This window comes from Rhinoderma darwinii, chromosome 1 (genome assembly GCF_050947455.1).
Source record: "Rhinoderma darwinii isolate aRhiDar2 chromosome 1, aRhiDar2.hap1, whole genome shotgun sequence".
Taxonomy (NCBI): Eukaryota; Metazoa; Chordata; class Amphibia; order Anura; family Rhinodermatidae; genus Rhinoderma; species Rhinoderma darwinii.
In genome coordinates this window covers 89,256,058-89,278,556 of record NC_134687.1, presented here as the reverse complement: position 1 = coordinate 89,278,556, position 22,499 = coordinate 89,256,058, and the positions used below count along the sequence as shown (strand labels likewise).

Here is a 22,499-nt window from a genome sequence, read left to right as displayed (position 1 = left end):
TGTGGAAGCATTGTACTGTATAGGGGGTTCTGTGGAAGCATTATAATGAGTAGGGGGTTCTGTGGAAGCATTATACTGTGTAGGGGGTTCTGTGGAAGCATTGTACTGTGTAGGGGGTTCTGTGGAAGCATTATACTGTGTAGGGGGTTCTGTGGAAGCATTATACTGTGTAGGGGGTTCTGTGGAAGCATTGTACTGTGTAGGGGGTTCTGTGGAAGCATTGTACTGTGTAGGGGGTTCTGTGGAAGAATTGTACTGTGTAGGGGGTTCTGTGGAAGCATTATACTGTGTAGGGGGTTCTGTGGAAGCATTATACTGTGTAGGGGGTTCTGTGGACGCATTGTACTGTGTAGGGGGTTCTGTGGAAGAATTGTACTGTGTAGGGGGTCTGTGGAAGCATTATACTGTGTAGGGGGTTCTGTGGAAGCATTGTACTGTGTAGGGGGTTCTGTGGAAGAATTGTACTGTGTAGGGGGTTCTGTGGAAGCATTGTACTGTGTAGGGGGTTCTGTGGAAGAATTGTACTGTGTAGGGGGTTTTGTGGAAGCATTGTACTGTGTAGGGGGTTCTGTGGAAGCATTATACTGTGTAGGGGGTTCTGTGGAAGCATTATACTGTGTAGGGGGTTCTGTGGAAGCATTGTACTGTGTAGGGGGTTCTGTGGAAGCATTGTACTGTGTAGGGGGTTCTGTGGAAGAATTGTACTGTGTAGGGGGTTCTGTGGAAGCATTATACTGTGTAGGGGGTTCTGTGGAAGCATTATACTGTGTAGGGGGTTCTGTGGACGCATTGTACTGTGTAGGGGGTTCTGTGGAAGAATTGTACTGTGTAGGGGGTCTGTGGAAGCATTATACTGTGTAGGGGGTTCTGTGGAAGCATTGTACTGTGTAGGGGGTTCTGTGGAAGAATTGTACTGTGTAGGGGGTTCTGTGGAAGCATTGTACTGTGTAGGGGGTTCTGTGGAAGAATTGTACTGTGTAGGGGGTTCTGTGGAAGCATTGTACTGTGTAGGGGGTTCTGTGGAAGAATTGTACTGTGTAGGGGGTTCTGTGGAAGCATTATACTGTGTAGGGGGTTCTGTGGAAGCATTGTACTGTGTAGGGGGTTCTGTGGAAGCATTGTACTGTGTAGGGGGTTCTGTGGAAGAATTGTACTGTGTAGGGGGTTCTGTGGAAGCATTATACTGTGTAGGGGGTTCTGTGGAAGCATTATACTGTGTAGGGGGTTCTGTGGACGCATTGTACTGTGTAGGGGGTTCTGTGGAAGAATTGTACTGTGTAGGGGGTCTGTGGAAGCATTATACTGTGTAGGGGGTTCTGTGGAAGCATTATACTGTGTAGGGGGTTCTGTGGACGCATTGTACTGTGTAGGGGGTTCTGTGGAAGAATTGTACTGTGTAGGGGGTCTGTGGAAGCATTATACTGTGTAGGGGGTTCTGTGGAAGCATTGTACTGTGTAGGGGGTTCTGTGGAAGAATTGTACTGTGTAGGGGGTTCTGTGGAAGCATTGTACTGTGTAGGGGGTTCTGTGGAAGCATTGTACTGTGTAGGGGGTTCTGTGGAAGTATTATACTGTGTAGGGGGTTCTGTGGAAGCATTGTACTGTGTAGGGGGTTCTGTGGAAGCATTGTACTGTGTAGGGGGTTCTGTGGAAGCATTGTACTGTGTAGGGGGTTCTGTGGAAGCATTATACTGTGTAGGGGGTTCTGTGGAAGCATTGTACTGTGTAGGGGGTGTCTGTGGAAACATTATACTGTGTTGGCTGAATGGGTGGGGTTAGAAATGTGGCCTAACAGGATAAAAATTTGCTATACGCGCTGCTTCCATTGTCCCTCTTTACAAAACTGAAAAGTTGGGAGGTATGCATCGTATAATTCTACGTGGTGATGGTTCTGTGAATAATGAACAACATATCGATCAGTCACGACGAGCACATTATCCCTGGGGTAGGAGAAGAAGTAGCAGTGTGAACTGAGGAGACGCTAATGATAACATGGTGTGAACATCGTCCTTCTGTAACTACACGGCGATACCTGCGTCATAGGGCAGCTCCGCCATGTTTAGCCGGTACTGCGCTAACGGCTCCTCCCTCTTTCACTAGCCACAAAGTGTGCGATGTCCGCGCGCTGCCTGAAGGTAGAGAGCGAGGCGCCGCTGCTGTGCATGTACGGACGGTATACAAGTAAATGAGGTAATAAGCTCATTGCTTTACTGTTCTCACCATTAAATTACAATGAGCTCAGCCCTGTGACTATAGGAGAGGTATGTTGACATTATATAGAATGTACAGGTGCTCAGTACATATAAACAAGGTGTGACCGCTGCAAGGGAACGCACATAGGTGGTGGCGTTGTACATTTCTTCTACTCACAACGTTTTGAGTAAGGGCTCACTGCCTCTAGTGGAGAATATCTCCACCTGTACACCAATGCAAGCGGGCGATATGACTCCATACTGCGGCGATGTTCACATGTAGAGGAATTACTACAGATTTTCCATCCGGATCAGCAGGCAGGAACGGACATACAAAGCATATTACAGCAGCATCAAAGTAGATGAGATTTAAAAAAATGTCATCCACACTTCGAAAAATATCCGTGCAGAAATCGACCTGCGGTACGGATTTTTGAAAGCATCTCAATTTATACCGCAGAATGGTTGCGTATTTATTCTAGATTTTCCTCATTGAGTTTGGTGTGCAACTGACCGTCTGCGTCAAATGTCGAACGTTGCATTTTTTTTGCTGCGGAGTAACTGCATTTTCACAGTAAAGATCGCAAGTTGAGATAAAAATATAGATATTTCCACTTAACCCGTTAGTGACCGGCCCATAGTGTTTCTACGTCGGTCACTAACGGGCCTTATTCTGATGCAATGGACTTTTTACGTCTAGATCATGCCTGTGGCATGTCCTAGCAGATGCCTGTCCGTTTTACACGGACAGGCATAATACACTGCAATACAGATGTATTGCAGTGTATTATAAATGCGATCGGATAATCGCATAGTGAAGTCCCCTAGTGGGACAAGTGAAAAAGTAAAAAAAAAGTTTAATAAAAAGTTAAAAAAAATAAAATAATTAACCCCACTTTTCCGCCCTTAGAAACTGCTTTATTATTAACAAACAAAATAAAGTAAAGTTGCGCATATTTGGTATGGCCGCGTCCGTAACAACCCCGACTATAAAGCTATTACATTGTTTAACCCGCACGGTAAACGTCGGAAAAAAAATTGCTGTTTTCTTTGAATCCAGCCTTAAAAAAAAAAGTGATGAAAAAGTCGCATCTACTCCAAAATGGTACCGATAAAAACTACAAGTCGTCCCGTAAAAAAAAAGCCCTCGCACAACTGCATCGGCGAAAAAATAAAAACGTTACAGCTCTTCAAATATGGAGACACAAAATCAAATAATTTTGAAAAAAAAGTGTTTTAACTGTAGAAGTAATAAAACATACAAAAACGATACAAATTTGGCATCGTTGCAATCGTAACAACCCGCTGAATAAAGTTATTGTGTTATTTATACCACACGGTAAACGGCGTAAATTTATGGCGCAAAAAAGTGTGGCGAAATTGCTGTTTTTTTCTATTCCCCCTCCCCAAAAAAAAGTTAATAAAAGTTAATCAATAAATTCTATGTACCCCAAAATGGTGCTATTAAAAATTACAACTTGTCCCGCAAAAAACAAGACCTTATACAGCTATGTCGACGCAAAAATAAAAAGGTTATAGCTCTTGGAATGAGACGATGGAAAAACGTAAAAAATGGCTTGGTCATTAAGGGGTTAAGAAAAAATGACTATACTCCCTTCCCCTGTAGCCATGCGTCCCAGCAGGTCTCTGTGTAGCCGGCCTCCTGGGATGACGTTTGGCTGCAGTGGACACATGGGACAAAACGTTATCACAGGAGACTGGCCGTACACCGCTGGGGAGCAGCGACGAGTTGCTAAGGCAGTGTCAGGGGAGGGAAGTATGCAGGGGCGCAACTAGGAAAGACTGGACCCCATAGAAAACTCTTGACTGCCCCCCCCCCCGGGTGCCACAAGCGGCCCCCCTTATAAATAGTGCCCCCTGTAGAATGTGCCATACAGCCCCCCTGTAGACAGTGTCACACCCCATTTGTAGATAGCTCCCCCACTTCCCCATTGTAGATAGTGTGATACAGCCTCCCTGTAGATATCGCCATACAGCTCCCACTGTATATAGTGCCACACAGCCCCCCCTTAGTAGAAAGTGCAGCACAGCCCCCCCTTTAGTAGAAAGTGCCACACACAGACCCCTGTAGATTGCGATAAAGCCACAGCCCTCCCCCTTGTGTATAGTGCCACACAGCTCCCCCTTGTGTATAGTGCCACACAGCTCCCCCTTGTGTATAGTGCCACACAGTTCCCCCTTTGTATATAGTGCCACACAGCCCCCCCCCCCCATGGTGTAGAGTGCCACAAGGTAATGGCGCATCCGAGAAATTTGTATCAGCCAGGGAGATGTCACTCAAACATGGAAAGGTGGGTTAGGAGGCAGGACTATGTGACTTTTCAGCATAGCGGCACCGCCCCATGACTCTCTAATGAGTAATTAGCATATAGTATGCACCGTTTTAAAGGGAAGGTGTCACGGAAAAATTTATTTTTTATATTTTTATTGCTTTTAGTATGTTATTAAAATAAATTGTATTTATTTGTGTTGTACTTTTTTCTAGGAGCGGAGAGAGCGGCAGGGACAGCGGCGGCGGCAGGAGCAGGTAAGTTATGTTTGTGTATGTTCGTGTTATACTGTGTGATTACCACTGCATCTAATCCTCCTACACTGTGCATTCGCTCAAAAAATGGCGGCACACCGTGTCGGAGGTTTGAAGATTCAACCCCCTCCTTCTCCTGGCACTAGCCAGGATAAGGGAGGGGGGATTGTTTGAGCACACTAGAGCGAGTGTGTCTTCTCCAATTTTGCAGCATAAAGCAATGTGGTTGCTTTACCACATGCCAATGCTGCAATTTTGGGAATTGCTCCCTCTAGTGACCAGCAAATGGAAATGTTATAAATTAGAATCTAATTTATAATATTTCCTGACTTGTGAAAAAATGAAAAAAAATTAAAACAATGTTTAATCACATATATACTAACTGTTTAACTGAAAAAAAGATATAATAATTTCTAGCGATACATTCCCTTTAAGGGGAGCAACGTAAGAAGTTTATGGCTATCTTCCTGCATTTTGGAAATGGCTTAGAGGCTTCTTCCCACCATAGACATTTATGGTGTATCCACAGGTCCCCGACCCTGTGTTGCTTATTGGGGAGGCCACCGCATCCAGCCGGAGAATGAATGGAGATGTGGCCGCACATGTGCATAGTTCTCTGTTCATTTCTATAAGAGTTACAGAAGCAGCCAAGCACGCGCCTACCTTTCTATTCATTCCCTGCTTGGATGCGCTGGTCGAATGCCACCTCTCCAGTCAGGTTAGGGGACCCCAGTTCTGGATAAAGGTGTGGTTTCCAGAGGTGGCACCTGCACCTATCAAACATTTATTGCTCACACTGTGGATAGAATGATTAAACTTTTTTTTCCCACTATGGGGTGCTGATGGGGCGTAACCACACTCTTTCTAACCACTTAGACGTCGCAGTTGGTATTGAATTATCTCCAGTCCCAGCTGAAACCTGCTGCTGATGGCATCTCATCCCTGCGCTATACATTTACGGCATGGTGCGGGCAGCACTTCATGTCAGAGACCATATTTATGAGCTGTTACTACCTCTGCCCACTTTCCGGTAGCTACGCCCACTCTCCACTGATTGACAGGAATAGTGAAACATCTGACAATCAGCAGAGAGCAGGCAGAGCTAGCAGCCCCTCATAAATACGCCAGACTTATCTATGGTGACGTTGCCGGGGCTCTGAATATATGTTTTATCAAAGGGTTCACATTAGCCCGTAAGTGACGGACCGCTGAAATCAGCATGTCTGCCAATACATTATGCTGTCCTCAGTGGGGGCAGAATAATGTGGATGACAGGTTCCCTTTAAAATGCCCTGCAATTTTGGATTCAAATTTTGATATATCGCTGCAGTGCCAAAGCGGGCTATATGTTCTATAGAGACCTTTCTGGGAAGAAGTAGTGGTCTTCACCAATACACCGCCTGCTCACCTGCCATTCCTTCACAAAATACAGGTGCTAAAGGCAGCCATATACTGTGTTGACTCTGCTGGGACCTCAACCCTACTTCCATATAATTCCCACCTACTAAGTAATAAATGTGTCTCCAAGATGAACATTTGCTACAGTTCCTGCAGTGATCACAAGAGGGCAGCATTGTATACTGAATATCGTATACACTTTCTATTCATATTGTGTGACTACGGCTCTGTTAACATCTGCGTTGGGGTCCCGTTCTGACGTTTCGTCTGAGCTTTCCGTCAGAACGGGACCCTGACCAGACACAAACTGACACGAACTGCAAAAACAATAGTGTAGTCGACCACGCTATTGCCTCCGGCAAAACTGCTGGTCCGGTGCACAACAGAGACAAACGGAAACCATGGGCACCAGATCTGTCACCATTGAAATCAATGGTGATGGAAACTGAAAACTCTGGTTTCCTTTCGTGTCAGTTTGTGACTGTTCAGGGTTTTGTTCTGACGGAAAGCTCAGACTAAACGTCAAAACGGGACCCCAACATAGATGTGAACGAAGCCTAACCTGAACTTTTACATATGTGTATAATGTATCTATGGCTTTAACACCATGTGTAGCAGCAAGGAAGTGAACATCTCCCGGTGACTGACCACCCCTATAATCAGATAAGTAAAGTGTCTAAGGTACAGAGGACAATCCCGCTCATACAAGGTGGGAGGAATGACCCAGGGTTGCCGCTTGTTGTACACTTTTTGTTTCTGCAATTTAATTTTTATCTTTGCAAGTATAATAAATATTTTAAAAATCTCCTGAGGGACCAGTGTGGGAATGTGTTTTTATAGGGAAAGGAAGACTAACTTTGTATAATAAAAATAATAGATATATTTAACTTTTTAAAAAATGTTATAGGGAAATAAAAAAAAAAGTGAATATATGAATTTAGGTGATGTTTTCTGACATCTGGTGCATGTTACTGGGTAAAAACACCTCAATACATATTTGGCAACTTCTGCCGACTTCAGCGATACTAAATGTGTGTGCATTTCTTACACACTGGGCGCAAGGCGGAGCTTACAATGAATGGTGCGCAAACTGGCTTTTAGGGATGCACGATGCATCGAAACTTCGATACTGTTTAGATGCCGTGCACCCTCAAACGGTTTGATACCGTTATTTCATGTATTTCGATACTAAGCTGTGCCGCCGCACAGCTTAGCATTGTAACACATGAATGTATGAGGGCGGAGCTGCGGCTGTGTGATAGTCATTGCCCCGCTCCTGAGTCCTGACAAGTGAGCGTGGTCAGCATGAGGTGATGCGACCAGCGCTGCACTAATGAGCAGCGGCACTGAAGACAGAACATGGCAGGCACACTGCAAAACACCCCCATGTTCTGTCTTCAGTGCCTGCGCTCATTAGTGCAGCGCCTGCCGCATCCCCTCATGCTTTCCGCACGCGCACTTGTCAGGAGCGGGGCATTGGCTTTATTACACAGCCGCAGCCCCGCTTTAACGGCGGAGATGAGAGAAACATTTTCGCACTGTGCTATCGCCATTTTCTTGTGTGCTATCTATCTATCTCTCTATCTACCTATCTCATATCTCTCTATCTATCTAGGAGCATCCATGGCTGCGGACCGTCGGGGTTACTCACTCCCCGACACCTGCAGCCATGGATCTGTGAACGCCAGCGCTCACTTACGCTCCGGTCCGCTGTCTCCCGTAGGGTGCGCACGCATGTGCCTGGCCTTTAAGGGCCAGCGTGCGCACATGGGAATTATCAGTAATTAGCCCATGATCACCCTGGACTATAAGAAGGGCCCTGCCCCTTTGCTCATTGCCTGAGTGTTGTTGTGTTTTTCTAAGTTAGTCTTGCAAATGGTCCCTTAGTGTTATCCTTTTCCCGTGCCCTTCTACCTGTACCCTATATCCCGTGCTATTTGTTCCTGTGCTTTATACCTCTTGGGAGTCGAGTTGTGCCACCGGTTCCGCCTGCTGTGTTACACCACGCCTGGTGTCTGCGGTCAAGGTCCCATCTGTGCCTACCCATTGCTACTGTCTGAACCACTACAGGTACTCTTGTGCTTGGACTATTTATATATTGACTGGTACTCTATTGGCCAGCTGGTATCCCGCTACTGCGGTATGGCCCAGTGGGTCCACATACCCACAGATTGTGACATATCTATCTATCATGTATCACATATCTCTCTTATCTCTATCTCATGTCTATCTATCCATCATCTCTATCTCATATCTATCTATCTATCTATTTTGTACAAATTCTAAAAGGGATAAAACATTACAAATTTTATGGCACATCACATGTGCCACACGTGGTGTGATCTATTACGCATTATGCCCCTGCTATAAAATTTATGTAGGGTTAACTACATGCAAACTTCGGGTTTGCGTCCGGGAGCATGTACGTGACATTGAGTCTGCAAGAGAAATCCACGATGTGGATAAAGTAGAGAAATTGAAAACTATTCCTCGTCACTTTAAGCTGTACCACAACTGCAACTCTAGATTGCTTAATGTGAGAGGAATAGATCACATAGAAATTAATATGAGCGGGGGGGATTTAATGAAAAAATTGTTGATTTGAGAGCAAATGGATATGGACACTGGGGACTATGCAGCCTAAGGCCTTATTCACACGAGCGTAGTTCAAGTCCATGATACGCGTGTGAAAATCACGAGCGTCGCACGGACCTATGTAACTCAATGGGACGGTTCAGACACTCCGTGATTTTCACGCAGCGTGTGTCCTCTGCATAAAGCTCACGACATGTCCTATACTTGAGCGGTTTTCGCGCATCACACATCCATTGAAGTCAATGGGTGCGTGAAAATCACGCGTGGCACACGGATGCACTTCCGTGTGCTGTGCATGATTCGTGCAAAAGTTTAAGAAATGAAGGCAAAAATAAAAGCACCTCCTTCATTACTGATTTGAAACATAAAAACAGTGTCATAACGATGCCATATGCGCGAAAATCACGCAGACACGCACCATACACGGATGTCACACGGAAGTGCAATGCGCGCAAAACGCTGCGTTTTTTGTGTGAATAAGGCCTAATGGATTAAATGAATCACATGGCTATGCCTCCTTTCTCTGATTATTAGTACGGATCTGTGGCATTCCTTAATTGGATAAAGCATTATTGTAATATGATGTTTTGATTTTAACTTGTGTCTTCTCTTCCTATTTTATTCTAGTGGACATAGATGGTGTGAATTATCCTGATATGTAGGATACAATTCTACATTGCAGATTGCACCTATAAAAACTGTTGGACCTATGCAAGATATCAATAAGATGCCCTTCATTTATTACTTTTTCATTTTTCATCTTTGTACATGAATATTACCAGTGGGAGATATAATTTTATATATATATATATATATATATATATATATATTTTTTTTTTATATATATATATATATATATATATATATATATATATATATATTATGATTTTGTATTGAAAAAAATGCACAAGCGGGCACCGCATAAATGTTGCCACATACCCTTAAAAACTACAGTGGATGAAGACAAAGAACACGCACGGGTATTTATATGGCAAAAAGTCTATAGACACAAAGAATATATAATAAAGCGTATAAATTTATTAACAAAAAATACTCCACAAACACGATAAAAACATTTTAAAAAAGCAGATGGCTGCTATAACTGGTTCAACAGGGAGATACTGCCCTGATAAGCAGCCCAATACTAACTCCCCCAGAAAAGAACCTACCTCCAATAACCCTCACGTAATGATGACAAAGATAAGGACACAGATCAACAGAATATTGCATCAGACCATGTGAATAAATGAGTCCTGAAGGCGTAGTGATGTGTCCAAACAGAGGGGTTATGGAGGTATAAAGCGACCCACACGTATCGCCACAACGTGGCTTCCTCAGGGGTACTGAAGTAGTGAAGTGAGTATTATATAGGGTAGCGTTTTAATTATAATTATTGTAAGCTGTGTGCTAGGAGGAAGGAAGGGGGGAGGAGCGCGCACACACTTAACACTTCCTTATCACTGCCTATTGAAAAAAACAATGGAGTAAACGGACCACTGTCCGTGCGCCATGCGCAGGAGACTGGCGCCATGTTATATGACGCGGGACTCCGCACATGCCCAGTGCTGATTGTAGTCTCCGCACTGCCCGTACACGATGCGCATGCACCAGGGCCGTGTGATCACATACCACACGCATGCCCAGAGCGACAGACAGGGGAGAGAACCAATAACACGGCGACCGTACTCAGTGCGCACGTGTCGGGGCCGACACCAAGCGCGGCTCCTCGCACATGCGCAGTTAGACGGGCGCCGGGAGACGCAGGTCAAATTATAAATAGATGCATTGGTACTGAGGAAAATGAATGTATGTGATAGTGTGTATGTTATGAAAAGCATGGATGCTATTGATAATAGGTGATGATAATACCTTGTGCATAAAAGGTGGGAATAAAATTGGCACGTTTTATTATAAATAAAGAAGATAGAGATAAAATTCAATAACTGTCAGTATGAAATTAAAAGGGGTGAAAAATAAAGATTATGGTGAGATAAAATTACTGAATAAATATACATATAAATAATGTGAATCTAAATGTAAAAATTAAATATAAAAATAAATGTACAAGTGCTATAAATGAAAATAAACATATCTAAATAAAAATATAGATATATATTGTGTATAAAAATTCAAATTCATACTCAGGCATACCATGCATACCTCATTCATACAATACACTATAATGCAAATAAATTGAAGATATCGCAACGAACTATTGAAACGTAGATGCATGTGTATAAAATGCTATATAGAGGCAAGGCGTCTCGTGTAAGAGAAAGGAAGAGGCAAGCGTAATGACATGGCTAATAGACAGAAGGCAAGTAACCAAAAGAAAAATATACATTAAATGGAAATCTATATTGGGAGAATGTAATTGATTACATACAGAAATGTATGCATAAAATATTTGTTCCAGACCCACAACTTTTAGGTTAGAGATCTTACCTCTGTGACTTTGTAGAAAGTATGAGGCGACTGAAGTCAAGATTTTGTTCTGTTTGAAATTTCGGTTAGCCAAGGTGATATTTGACATATGCTGCTGCACTCTTTTGCGTAGTTCCTGGCTTGTTTGTCCTACATAAACTTTGGGGCAAGAACAGGTAAGTGCATAAATGACGTTCTTACTCCTGCAGTTGATATATGATTTTATTTGATATTTCTGTTGGTCAATGCGATCTATAAATACATCCGTGGGGTCTACAAACTGACACATGTTACAGTCACCACAGGTGTATGAACCCTTGAATTTGGACCCCACTCCCAGGTGCGTCTTAGGTCTGGAAAAATTACTTCTCATGATTCTGTCTCCAATATTGCGGGCCCTTTTAGCTATGAGGAGGGGTCTGTCGGCAATGTGCGGAACTAATTTTGGCTCACATAGCAAGATGTTCCAATTTTTATGTAAAATCTGAGCAACATCTTTCCATTGATTGTTGAACGTAGTAGTAACACGCATCCTGCTGTTCTGAATACGGTGTTTGGGTTTGAGGATATCGGATCTGTTACTATTGATGGCTCTCTGAAAGGCTTTAGAGATGGTCTTTTGGGGATATCTTCTTACCTTGAATCTACTGCTTAGATCCTTCACATGAGCCCTGAAATCTTGTTCTTCACTACAATTTCTTCTAATTCTGAGGAATTGTCCCACTGGTATGCCGTTCTTTAGATGTGGCGGATGAAAACTCTGGTAGTGTAGGAGGCGGTTAGTAGAGGTATCCTTCTGAAAAAGAGTAGTTTTAACATTGGTGCCCTCCTTCATGATTTTTAGATCGAGGAAATCAACAACTTCTCGTGATATTTTCGCAGTAAGATGTATACTCCAGGGATTTCTGTTCAGTTCTGCTATATATTGCTTGCATTCGTCTTTGGTACCTGTTCAAAAAATAAGTATATCGTCGATATAACTATACCATTTGGCCACATAGTGCTGATATTGTGTGGATGGGTACACCTGTGTCTCCTCCCACCAACCCAAAAAAAGGTCGGCATAGGAGGGTGCACAGCGTGCACCCAAGGCTGTACCGGAGCACCATTACTATTTTGCTTATACCTCGGAGTGCTGCCTGATTTTTGGATCTACTTGCATCAGCTCCTTTAGCCCTGACCTGGGCGGGCTTGCACCCACAGACGATTGAGGCTGTGCAGCTGACCTTTTTGTTTGAATATATATGAGATAGATAGGTGACAGATGTTGCGAGGGGTGGGGGTGTGCCATGAGGATGGGGAAGCGCCACCGACGGGTAAAGTATTGTGATCATTGTGACAGGTTTTTCACAATGATCACATGCCCAGAGACCACGCTGATTTGGTCTCTGGGCAAAGCTCCGGGATGTCTGCTGTTTAGAGGTGGCCGTATCACGGAGCTAATTGCCGTTACAGCGCAGAAAAAGTATAAATCTGCAGGATGTTGTGAAAAGTTCCCTGCAGAGTTAATTGTAGACCGCCCGGCCGTTTATAGTCTTTGGGCAGTCCACAAGTGGTTAAAGGGGTATCCCATCCAAAGGCATTTTTGGCATATGTCTAGTATGTGACATAAATATCTGATACGTAGGGGTCCCTGTACCACCTTTAATTTAGTTCATCATGATAAATAGGAATATATAATAAACACACTATTTATGCATGGAAACATTGATACAAGTTCTAACAATCCTTTCCTGCATAAATAGGGTGTTTTGATTATAACATACCTGTGTACTATTACATTAAATTACTTCAAATTCTATACTACTTGGCTAAAATACTCTTTAACCTCTTATGGACACGGCCAATTTTTTTATATTTCCCTCTTTGTATCCCAGCGCTCATAACTTTTTTTATTTTTTTGTCCGGCATAGCTGTATGAGACTTTGTTTTTTTTGCGGGACGAGTTATACTTTATGTAGGTACAATTTTTTGGTACATTTACACTATCGTTTAATAAAATGTAGAAAAAATGGGACTTATATTTTGAATAGTTTATTTATTGTAAAAAATGTGTATTTGTGTATTTTTTTTACAATTATTTTTTTTTTTTTAACAAAACTTTTTTTTTTTTATTAACATAACTTTTGATTTTTGAACTTTAATGTACTGGCATATATCTATATGCCAGTACATTAGCCTGTGTACTTATTGTACACAGGCAGTTATGGCATACCTCAGTATGTCCGAACAACAGGGAATATGGTCCTTCAATGGACCCTGGGCTGTCTGCCCATACCAGGTATAGCCATTGATGGCATCACAAGGATTTCCTGTGACGCGAACAAACGGGAGATCCATTTCTCACTTTAGCTTTGTATGCCGCGATCAGCTTTGATCGCGGCATTCATGGGCTTAATGGTGGAGAGAAGAGGTTTCTCTTCCCTCAGACGATAGAGCGGAGCTGCTGCTGTCTATTACAGCCATTGCCCCGCTCATCGTGGCGCGCGGACACTGGCTGTCACACAGGACGAGAATGCTCGTCCTGATGCGCCAAGTACCCGCCGCTCAGGACGAGCATTCTCGTCCTGTGTCGGCAACCAGTTAACAACGCTAAGTGGAGTTTTAGGCCTCATTTACACGAACGTATTATACGCGCGTGCGACGCGCGTGCTTTGCACGCATGTCGTACGCACCTATATTAGTCAATGGGGCAGTTTAGACGATGCGTGAATTGCGCTCAGCGCGTGTGCGCAGAAAAAAACTCACGACATGTTCTATAATCGTGCGTTTTTCGCGCACTCACGCACCCATTGAAGTCAATGGGTGCGTGAAAACCACGCATGCCGCACGGAAGCACTTCCGTGCGAACTGCGTGATTCGCGCAAGAGCTGTCAAACTCCTGAATGTAAACAGAAAAGCACCACATGCTTTTCTGTTTACAAACATCCAAACGGAGTGTCAAATTCGAGATGAGCGCCCCGAACTTCACCGGGTTCGGCCAAACTCGTTTTGACCGAAACCGGTAAAAAATGTTCGGGTACGCGACGTCAGGAGACAGTCACTGTCCACGGTGCTGAAAGCGTTAAACTGGTTCAGCACCATGGACAGTGACTTCCGCTCCGAAAATCCATGAACCTGTAAAAAAAAAAAAAAGTTCTGACTTACCGATAACTCCGGTCCGACCTCCCGGGATGACAGTTAAGTCCAAGTGACAGCTGCAGCCAATCACAGGCCAAGCACAGGCTGCAGCCAATCACAGGCTGCAGCGGTCTCATGGACTGCGGCGTCATCCTGGGAGGTGGGGCCGGATGACAAGAGTGGGACGCGTCACCAAGGCAACGGCCGGGAGCCCGGACTGGGGGAAGCAGGAAGTTCTTGGTAAGTATGAAAGTCTTTTTTTATTCACAGGTTGGTGTATATTGTGTTCGGCATTCACTGTCGAGGGTGCTGAAAGAGTTACTGCCGATCAGTTAGCTCTTTCAGCACCTTGGACAGTGACGGGCGTCGACTAGCCTCATCTCTATGATGGCGGCTGCGCGAAAATCACGCAGCCGCGCATCATACACGGATGACACACGGAGCTGCCAAGTGCCTTTTGCGCGCGCAAAACGCAGCGTTTTTTGCGCGCGCAAAACGCACACGCTCGTGTAAATGAGGCCTTACCCTGTGAAGAATTTGTAGTGCGACCTCTGGCATCTGCTATGTAATGGACTCTCAGGTGCAGGACTTATTATAATTACAGGACAGTTATCAGAGCAGTGTCTTGTAACGAGACGTGCACCTGTGTATCCATCACATGACCATGGACAGAATTTTTATCCCCTACAAATAAACCAATGACCGCAAGGACAAATCAAGAAAACTGTGAGGAATTGATACAAAAATGTATATTAGAATTAGGGCTGAGTAATTATGATCTAAATCAAAATCACACCCCTTTTGCATACCACCTCCCTATTGAATGCTATGCCATTGAATTAATATTTATCCCCTGAGCCTGCTGTATACTACTGTATATAATATACCCCCTTGACACTGCCCCCACACAGTATAATGCCCCCATAGTGCTCCCCACAGTATTATGCCCCATAGCTGCCCGCACACATTATAATGCCTCATAGCTGCCCTACACATCATATTGCCCCTATAACTGCCCCCACACAGTATAATGCCCCTATATCTGCCCTCCACGGAGTGTAATGCCCCTATAGCTGCCCCCACACAGTATAATGCCCCTCATAGCTGCTACCACACAGTACAATGCCCCCATAACTGTCCTTGACACAGTACAGTGCCCCCATATCGACCTGCCACACAGTATAATGCCCCCATAACTGCCCTCCACACATTATAATGCCCCCATAGCTGCCTCTACATGGTATAATGCCGCTATAACTGACTTCCACGCAGTATAATGCCCCTATAGCTGCCCTCACAGTATAATGCCCCCATATATGCACCCCACAGTATAAACTCCCCAATAGCTGCCCCCACGCTGTATAATGCCCCCACAGCTGCCCCCAATAGTGCCTGATAAAAATAATAATATACATACTCCCCTAACCCCGTTTCAATAATGAGTGGAGGAGATCCCTCTTGTCTGTGCGGCACAGCGCAGACAGGCATGATGATGTCACTGCCTCGCGTCTAGCGATACATAGTGAATGGTAGAGCAGGGACCTTATGTTCCCCTGCTCTACAATTGGATACAACTGTATCTGTGTCCTGAAGATGCAGATACAGCTTAAAACGGGGAAAAAGTAATTGATTAATCCTTAATAAACAAGATGACGTCGATTTTTAATTTCGCTGAATAATGAAAAGTTGTAAAAAAATCGAATACCACTTTAAGGGCCAGTTCACACGTTGCGTAAATACTGCGGATTTTCCGCAACGGAATTTGCGGGAAATACGCAGCAAATACAGTAGCAGCAAAGTGGATGAGACAAAAAAAAATCTCCACACGCTGCGTAAATACTGAGCGGAAAAAATGCTCAGAAATTTACCTGTGGTCAAAAGCTGAAAGCTCCTTTGGAGAGGGTTTCTCTGGCTTTTTTTTTTTAGATGCAGTTCTTTCCCCCTATACCCAGCCCACAGCAAAAGTATTTAACGCCGGTTTTAATTCTAAAACATTCCCTATTACAAACGGCACTGGACAGCACTGTCCACTTTCGCCTTTGATTTTTTAACATCTTTGTTGAGCCTCTAGTCCAAGAGATTAGGTCTAATAAGGGAATGGACGGCATACAATGTGGTTGTAATAAATACATAATCGGCATATACGCGGACGATATTATGATCTCGTGTAGTAATCCAGTAACATTTTTAAATAGAGTAAGATCACTACAGGATCACTACTTCTCCTTGGTCTCGTATTATAAATTCAATGAGCGTAAATGCCATCTATTGGTAATAAATCCTACGCCAATAGTTGAATGGGATATTAAGGCTAACTTTAAGTATATTTGGGGGAGGAATATTTCACTTATCTTGGAATTCGGGTCGCACACTCCCTTCCGGCGATACGTACTATTCAATTGCATTGGTCAATTATATCAAGAAGTAGGTCTGCAACCTAAATAAAGTCCCTTGTTCTTGGATTGCAAAAATGTATTTAATAAAATTTTATTTTATTTTAGATGCATTCCACTCCCATTTTCCAAAACATCAATTAATAGGCTTCAAAATTTGATACTTTAATTTTATCTGGGGAAATAAACCTCCAAGAATAGAAAAGAATACGCTGTATAAAGCAATCAAGAATGGTGGTATGGGTCTCCCAGACCTGAGCTTATACCAAGCAGCTTCAATTTCAGAACCCATAAGGTTTAGCTGGTGTGATGATTCTGATCTGTATTGTGTTAAGCTTGAACTAGGTCATGTTGGGGAACTCTTAGGGCTCATGCACACGACTGATATTTGTTTCAGAGTTCTGTCCGTTTTTTTTAACGGACAGCACTCGGATACACTAAAATCAATGCATTTAATGGGGCTCATGTACACTTTGATTTTTTTTAACTCGTCTGTTGCGTTATTTTTAGAACATGTCCTATTGTCAGTTTTCAGTTATCCGAGTCTCCATTCAAGTCTATGGGTCAGTGAAAAAAATGGACGGCACTCGGATCTTGTCTGTGTGCCGTCTGTTTTTCACTGATCAGTTTTTAAGAGATATGATATAGTAAAGATATTTAAAAAAAAAAAAGTCAAAGCAGGAAATATCTCCAGTGCCTTGCAAAGCATTGTGGAACAAGGCCTGGAGATATTGCTGCACGAGTTTGCTGAAATAGCCATGCCACGCTTGTTTGAGGTGGAAAAATGAATCACGCTGGTACAAGGTCGGCCAGTATTGTGGGACAGCCGTTCTGAAGTATACCGCGATCGGTATCAAAAAGATGCTGCGTGGGAGGTGGTCTGCAAGGAGATTTTCCCAAGCGAATGGTCCAGAGGGGAAAAAACAACGTGAAACAATCTGTAAGTGCATGTACTTCTGTCTCTCCTGTGCCATGTGATATGAGTAAACTATTAAATACAAATGAAAAATGGAACAAAAACGGATGGTACTCGGACTAAAACGGATGCAAAAAATGGATACTCGGATCACAAACTCAAACGGATGCAACTCGTACACAAACGGATGACAAAAAATGGACACTCGGATCGGATCAAAAACGGACACAGAAGCACTCGGTCGTGTGCAATAGGTGTAAGGTCTCGTTCACACGACAGTGAAAAACGGCCGTGTGATGGTCGTCCTTTTAACGGCTTTCACATGGCCGTTTTCAGAACAATGATATTCTATGGGTGCATTCACACGGCCGTTTTTTTAACGGCCCGTGAATAATGGATCCGTGTTTAACGGCTGTCAATACATGTAACAACCGTTAAAAACGGATCTGTTACATGGGGATTGGCAAGGGAACTACTAGTTCCCTTGCTGGCTATCGTTGGCATACTCACGTTTGCGGCGCTTCTTCAGGTGTGGTCACTCGTCTTCACGGGTTTGAAGGCGCCTCGATGACGTCATCGCCCCGTCCCGCTGCCTTGCCAGATCCCGTGCAGACGAGTGACCACAACTGAAGACGAGAGACGGCGCTGCTCTCGTGAGTATGTGGCACGATCTACAGGCAGCCTGGTGTGGCATCTACAGGGAGGCTGATGTGGCATCTACAGGGAGGCTGGTGTGGCATCGGCAGGCTGGTGTGGCATCTACAGGGAGGCTGGTGTGGCATCTACAGGCAGGCTGGTGTGGCATGTACAGGGAGGCTGGTGTGGCATCTACAGGGAGGCTGGTGTGGCATCTGCAGGCAGGCTGGTGTGGCATCTACAGGGAGGCTGGTGTGGCATCTACAGGGAGGCTGGTGTGGCATCTACAGGCAGGCTGGTGTGGCATCTACAGGGAGGCTGGTGTGGCACGATCTACAGGCAGGCTGGTGTGGCATCTGCAGGCAGGCTGGTGTGGCATCTACAGGGAGGCTGGTGTGGCATCTGCAGGGAGGCTGGTGGCATCTACAGGCAGGCTGGTGTGGCGTCTGCAGGGAGGCTGGTGTGGCATCTGCAGGGAGGCTGGTGTGGCATCTGCAGGCAGGCTGGTGTGGCATCTGCAGGGAGGCTGGTGTGGCATAGGCAGGCTGGTGTGGCATCTACAGGGAGGCTGGTGTGGCATAGGCAGGCTGGTGTGGCATAGGCAGGCTGGTGTGGCATAGGCAGGCTGGTGTGGCATAGGCAGGCTGGTGTGGCATCTACAGGGAGGCTGGTGTGGCATATACAGGGAGGCTGGTGTGGCATCATATACAGGGAGGCTGTGTGGCATCATATACAGTGAGGGGTGTGGCATGATCTACAGGGCAGCTGTGTTGCATGATCTACAGGGAGGCTGGTGTGGCATCTACAGGCAGGCTGGTGTGGCATCTACAGGGAGGCTGGTGTGGCACGATCTACAGGCAGGCTGGTGTGGCACGATCGGCAGGCTGGTGTGGCACGATCTACAGGCAGGCTGGTGTGGCACGATCTACAGGCAGGCTGGTGTGGCACGATCTACAGGCAGGCTGGTGTGGCACGATCTACAGGGAGGTTGGTGTGGCATCTACAGGGAGGCTGGTGTGGCATCTACAGGGAGGCTGGTGTGGCATCTACAGGGAGGCTGGTGTGGCATCTGCAGGGAGGCTGGTGTGGCATCTACAGGCAGGCTGGTGTGGCATCTGCAGGCAGGCTGGTGTGGCATGTGCAGGGAGGCTGGTGTGGCATCTGCAGGGAGGCTGGTGTGGCATAGGCAGGCTGGTGTGGCATCTACAGGGAGGCTGGTGTGGCATCTACAGGGAGGCTGGTGTGGCATCTACAGGGAGGCTGGTGTGGCATCTATAGGGAGGCTGGTGTAGCATCTACAGGGAGGCTGGTGTGGCATCTGCAGGGAGGCTGGTGTGGCATCTGCAGGGAGGCTGGTGTGGCATAGGCAGGCTGGTGTGGCATCTACAGGGAGGCTGGTGTGGCATCATCTACAGGGAGGCTGGTGTGGCATCATCTACAGGGAGGCTGGTGTGGCATCATATACAGGGAGGCTGGTGTGGCATCATATACAGGGAGGCTGTGTGGCATCATATACAGTGAGGGGTGTGGCATGATCTACAGGGCAGCTGTGTGGCATCTGCAGGGAGGCTGGTATGGCATCTACAGGGAGGCTGGTGTAGCATCTACAGGGAGGCTGGTGTGGCATCTACAGGCAGGCTGGTGTGGCATCTACAGGGAGGCTGGTGTGGCATCTACAGGGAGGCTGGTGTGGCATCTACAGGCAGGCTGGTGTGGCATCTACAGGGAGGCTGGTGTGGCACGATCTACAGGCAGGCTGGTGTGGCACGATCTACAGGCAGGCTGGTGTGGCACGATCTACAGGCAGGCTGGTGTGGCACGATCTACAGGGAGGCTGGTGTGGCATCTACAGGGAGGCTGGTGTGGCATCTACAGGGAGGCTGGTGTGGCATCTACAGGGAGGCTGGTGTGGCATCTGCAGGGAGGCTGGTGTGGCATCTGCAGGCAGGCTGGTGTGGCATCTGCAGGCAGGCTGGTGTGGCATCTGCAGGGAGGCTGGTGTGGCATCTGCAGGGAGGCTGGTGTGGCATCTGCAGGCAGGCTGGTGTGGCATCTGCAGGCAGGCTGGTGTGGCATCTGCAGGGAGGCTGGTGTGGCATAGGCAGGCTGGTGTGGCATCTACAGGGAGGCTGGTGTGGCATCTACAGGGAGGCTGGTGTGGCATCTACAGGGAGGCTGGTGTGGCATCTACAGGGAGGCTGGTGTGGCATCTACAGGGAGGCTGGTGTGGCATCTATAGGGAGGCTGGTGTGGCATCTACAGGCAGGCTGGTGTGGCATCTACAGTCAGGCTGGTGTGGCATAGGCAGGCTGGTGTGGCATCAACAGGCAGGCTGGTGTGGCATCTACAGGCAGGCTGGTGTGGCATTTACAGGGAGGCTGGTGTGGCACGATCTACAGGCAGGCTGGTGGTGTGGCACGATCTACAGGCAGGCTGGTGTGGCATCTACAGGGAGGCTGGTGTGGCATCTACAAGGAGGCTGGTGTGGCATCTACAGGGAGGCTGGTGTGGCATCTACAGGCAGGCTGGTGTGGCATCTACAGGCAGGCTGGTGTGGCATCTACAGGCAGGCTGGTGTGGCATCTACAGGGAGGCTGGTGTGGCATCTACAGGCAGGCTGGTGTGGCATCTGCAGGCAGGCTGGTGTGGCATCTGCAGGGAGGCTGGTGTGGCATCTGCAGGGAGGCTGGTGTGGCATCTGCAGGCAGGCTGGTGTGGCATCTGCAGGGAGGCTGGTGTGGCATCTGCAGGGAGGCTGGTGTGGCATAGGCAGGCTGGTGTGGCATCTACAGGGAGGCTGGTGTGGCATCATATACAGGGAGGCTGGTGTGGCATCATATACAGGGAGGCTGTGTGGCATCATATACAGTGAGGGGTGTGGCATGATCTACAAGGCAGCTGTGTGGCATCTACAGGGAGGCTGGTGTGGCATCTACAGGGAGGCTGGTGTGGCATCTGCAGGGAGGCTGGTGTGGCATCTACAGGCAGGCTGGTGTGGCATATGCAGGGAGGCTGGTGTGGCATCTGCAGGCAGGCTGGTGTGGCATCTGCAGGGAGGCTGGTGTGGCATAGGCAGGCTGGTGTGGCATCTACAGGGAGGCTGGTGTGGCATCTACAGGGAGGCTGGTGTGGCATCTACAGGGAGGCTGGTGTGGCATCTACAGGCAGGCTGGTGTGGCATCTACAGGCAGGCTGGTGTGGCATCTACAGGCAGGCTGGTGTGGCATAGGCAGGCTGGTGTGGCATCTACAGGCAGGCTGGTGTGGCATCTACAGGGAGGCTGGTGTGGCATCTACAGGCAGGCTGGTGTGGCATCTACAGGCAGGCTGGTGTGGCATAGGCAGGCAGGCTGGTGTGGCATTTACAGGGAGGCTGGTGTGGCATCTACAGGGAGGCTGGTGTGGCACGATCTACAGGCAGGCTGGTGGTGTGGCACGATCTACAGGCAGGCTGGTGTGGCATCTACAGGGAGGCTGGTGTGGCATCTGCAGGCAGGCTGGTGTGGCATCTGCAGGCAGGCTGGTGTGGCATCTGCAGGGAGGCTGGTGTGGCATCTGCAGGCAGGCTGGTGTGGCATCTACAGGCAGGCTGGTGTGGCATCTACAGGGAGGCTGGTGTGGCATCTACAGGCAGGCTGGTTTGGCATCTACAGGGAGGCTGGTTTGGCATCTACAAGGAGGCTGGTGTGGCATCTACAGGGAGGCTGGTGTGGCATCTACAGGGAGGCTGGTGTGGCATCTACAGGGAGGCTGGTGTGGCATCTACAGGCAGGCTGGTGTGGCATCTACAGGCAGGCTGGTGTGGCATCTACAGGCAGGCTAGTGTGGCATCTACAGGCAGGCTGGTGTGGCATCTGCAGGCTGGTGTGGCATCTGCAGGGAGGCTGGTGTGGCATCTGCAGGCAGGCTGGTGTGGCATCTGCAGGGAGGCTGGTGTGGCATAGGCAGGCTGGTGTGGCATCTACAGGGAGGCTGGTGTGGCATCTACAGGGAGGCTGGTGTGGCATCATATACAGGGAGGCTGGTGTGGCATCATATACAGGGAGGCTGTGTGGCATCATATACAGTGAGGGGTGTGGCATGATCTACAGGGCAGCTGTGTGGCATGATCTACAGGGAGGCTGGTGTGGCATGATCTACAGGGAGGCTGGTGTGGCATCATCTACAGGGAGGCTGAAGTGGCATCATCTACAGGGAGGCTGGTGTGGCATCATCTACAGGGAGGCGTGTTGCATCATATACAGGGAGGCGTGTGGCATCATATACAGGGAGGCGTGTGGC

General features: G+C 47.0%; 1 protein-coding gene and 1 long non-coding RNA gene across 3 annotated transcripts in view; one reads left to right on the top strand and one right to left on the bottom strand.

The window, feature by feature from the left end:
• CCDC110 (coiled-coil domain containing 110) overlaps window positions 1–2,165 on the bottom strand; it is a 59,358-nt gene extending 57,193 nt beyond the window's left edge. The window contains exon 1 of one of the 2 annotated variants that reach the window (XM_075860173.1): window positions 2,033–2,165. In XM_075860173.1, coding sequence (XP_075716288.1) covers window positions 2,033–2,057 — 25 coding nt within the window. In that variant the 5' untranslated portion in view covers window positions 2,058–2,165. The remainder of the gene's footprint in view (window positions 1–2,032) is intronic. The other variant, XM_075860174.1, reaches the window with a different exon arrangement.
• LOC142751880 (uncharacterized) overlaps window positions 2,068–22,499 on the top strand; it is a 71,732-nt gene continuing 51,300 nt past the window's right edge. Inside the window, exons 1-2 of the long non-coding RNA XR_012883012.1 lie at window positions 2,068–2,190; window positions 4,699–4,740. This is a non-coding gene — a long non-coding RNA (uncharacterized LOC142751880). The remainder of the gene's footprint in view (window positions 2,191–4,698; window positions 4,741–22,499) is intronic.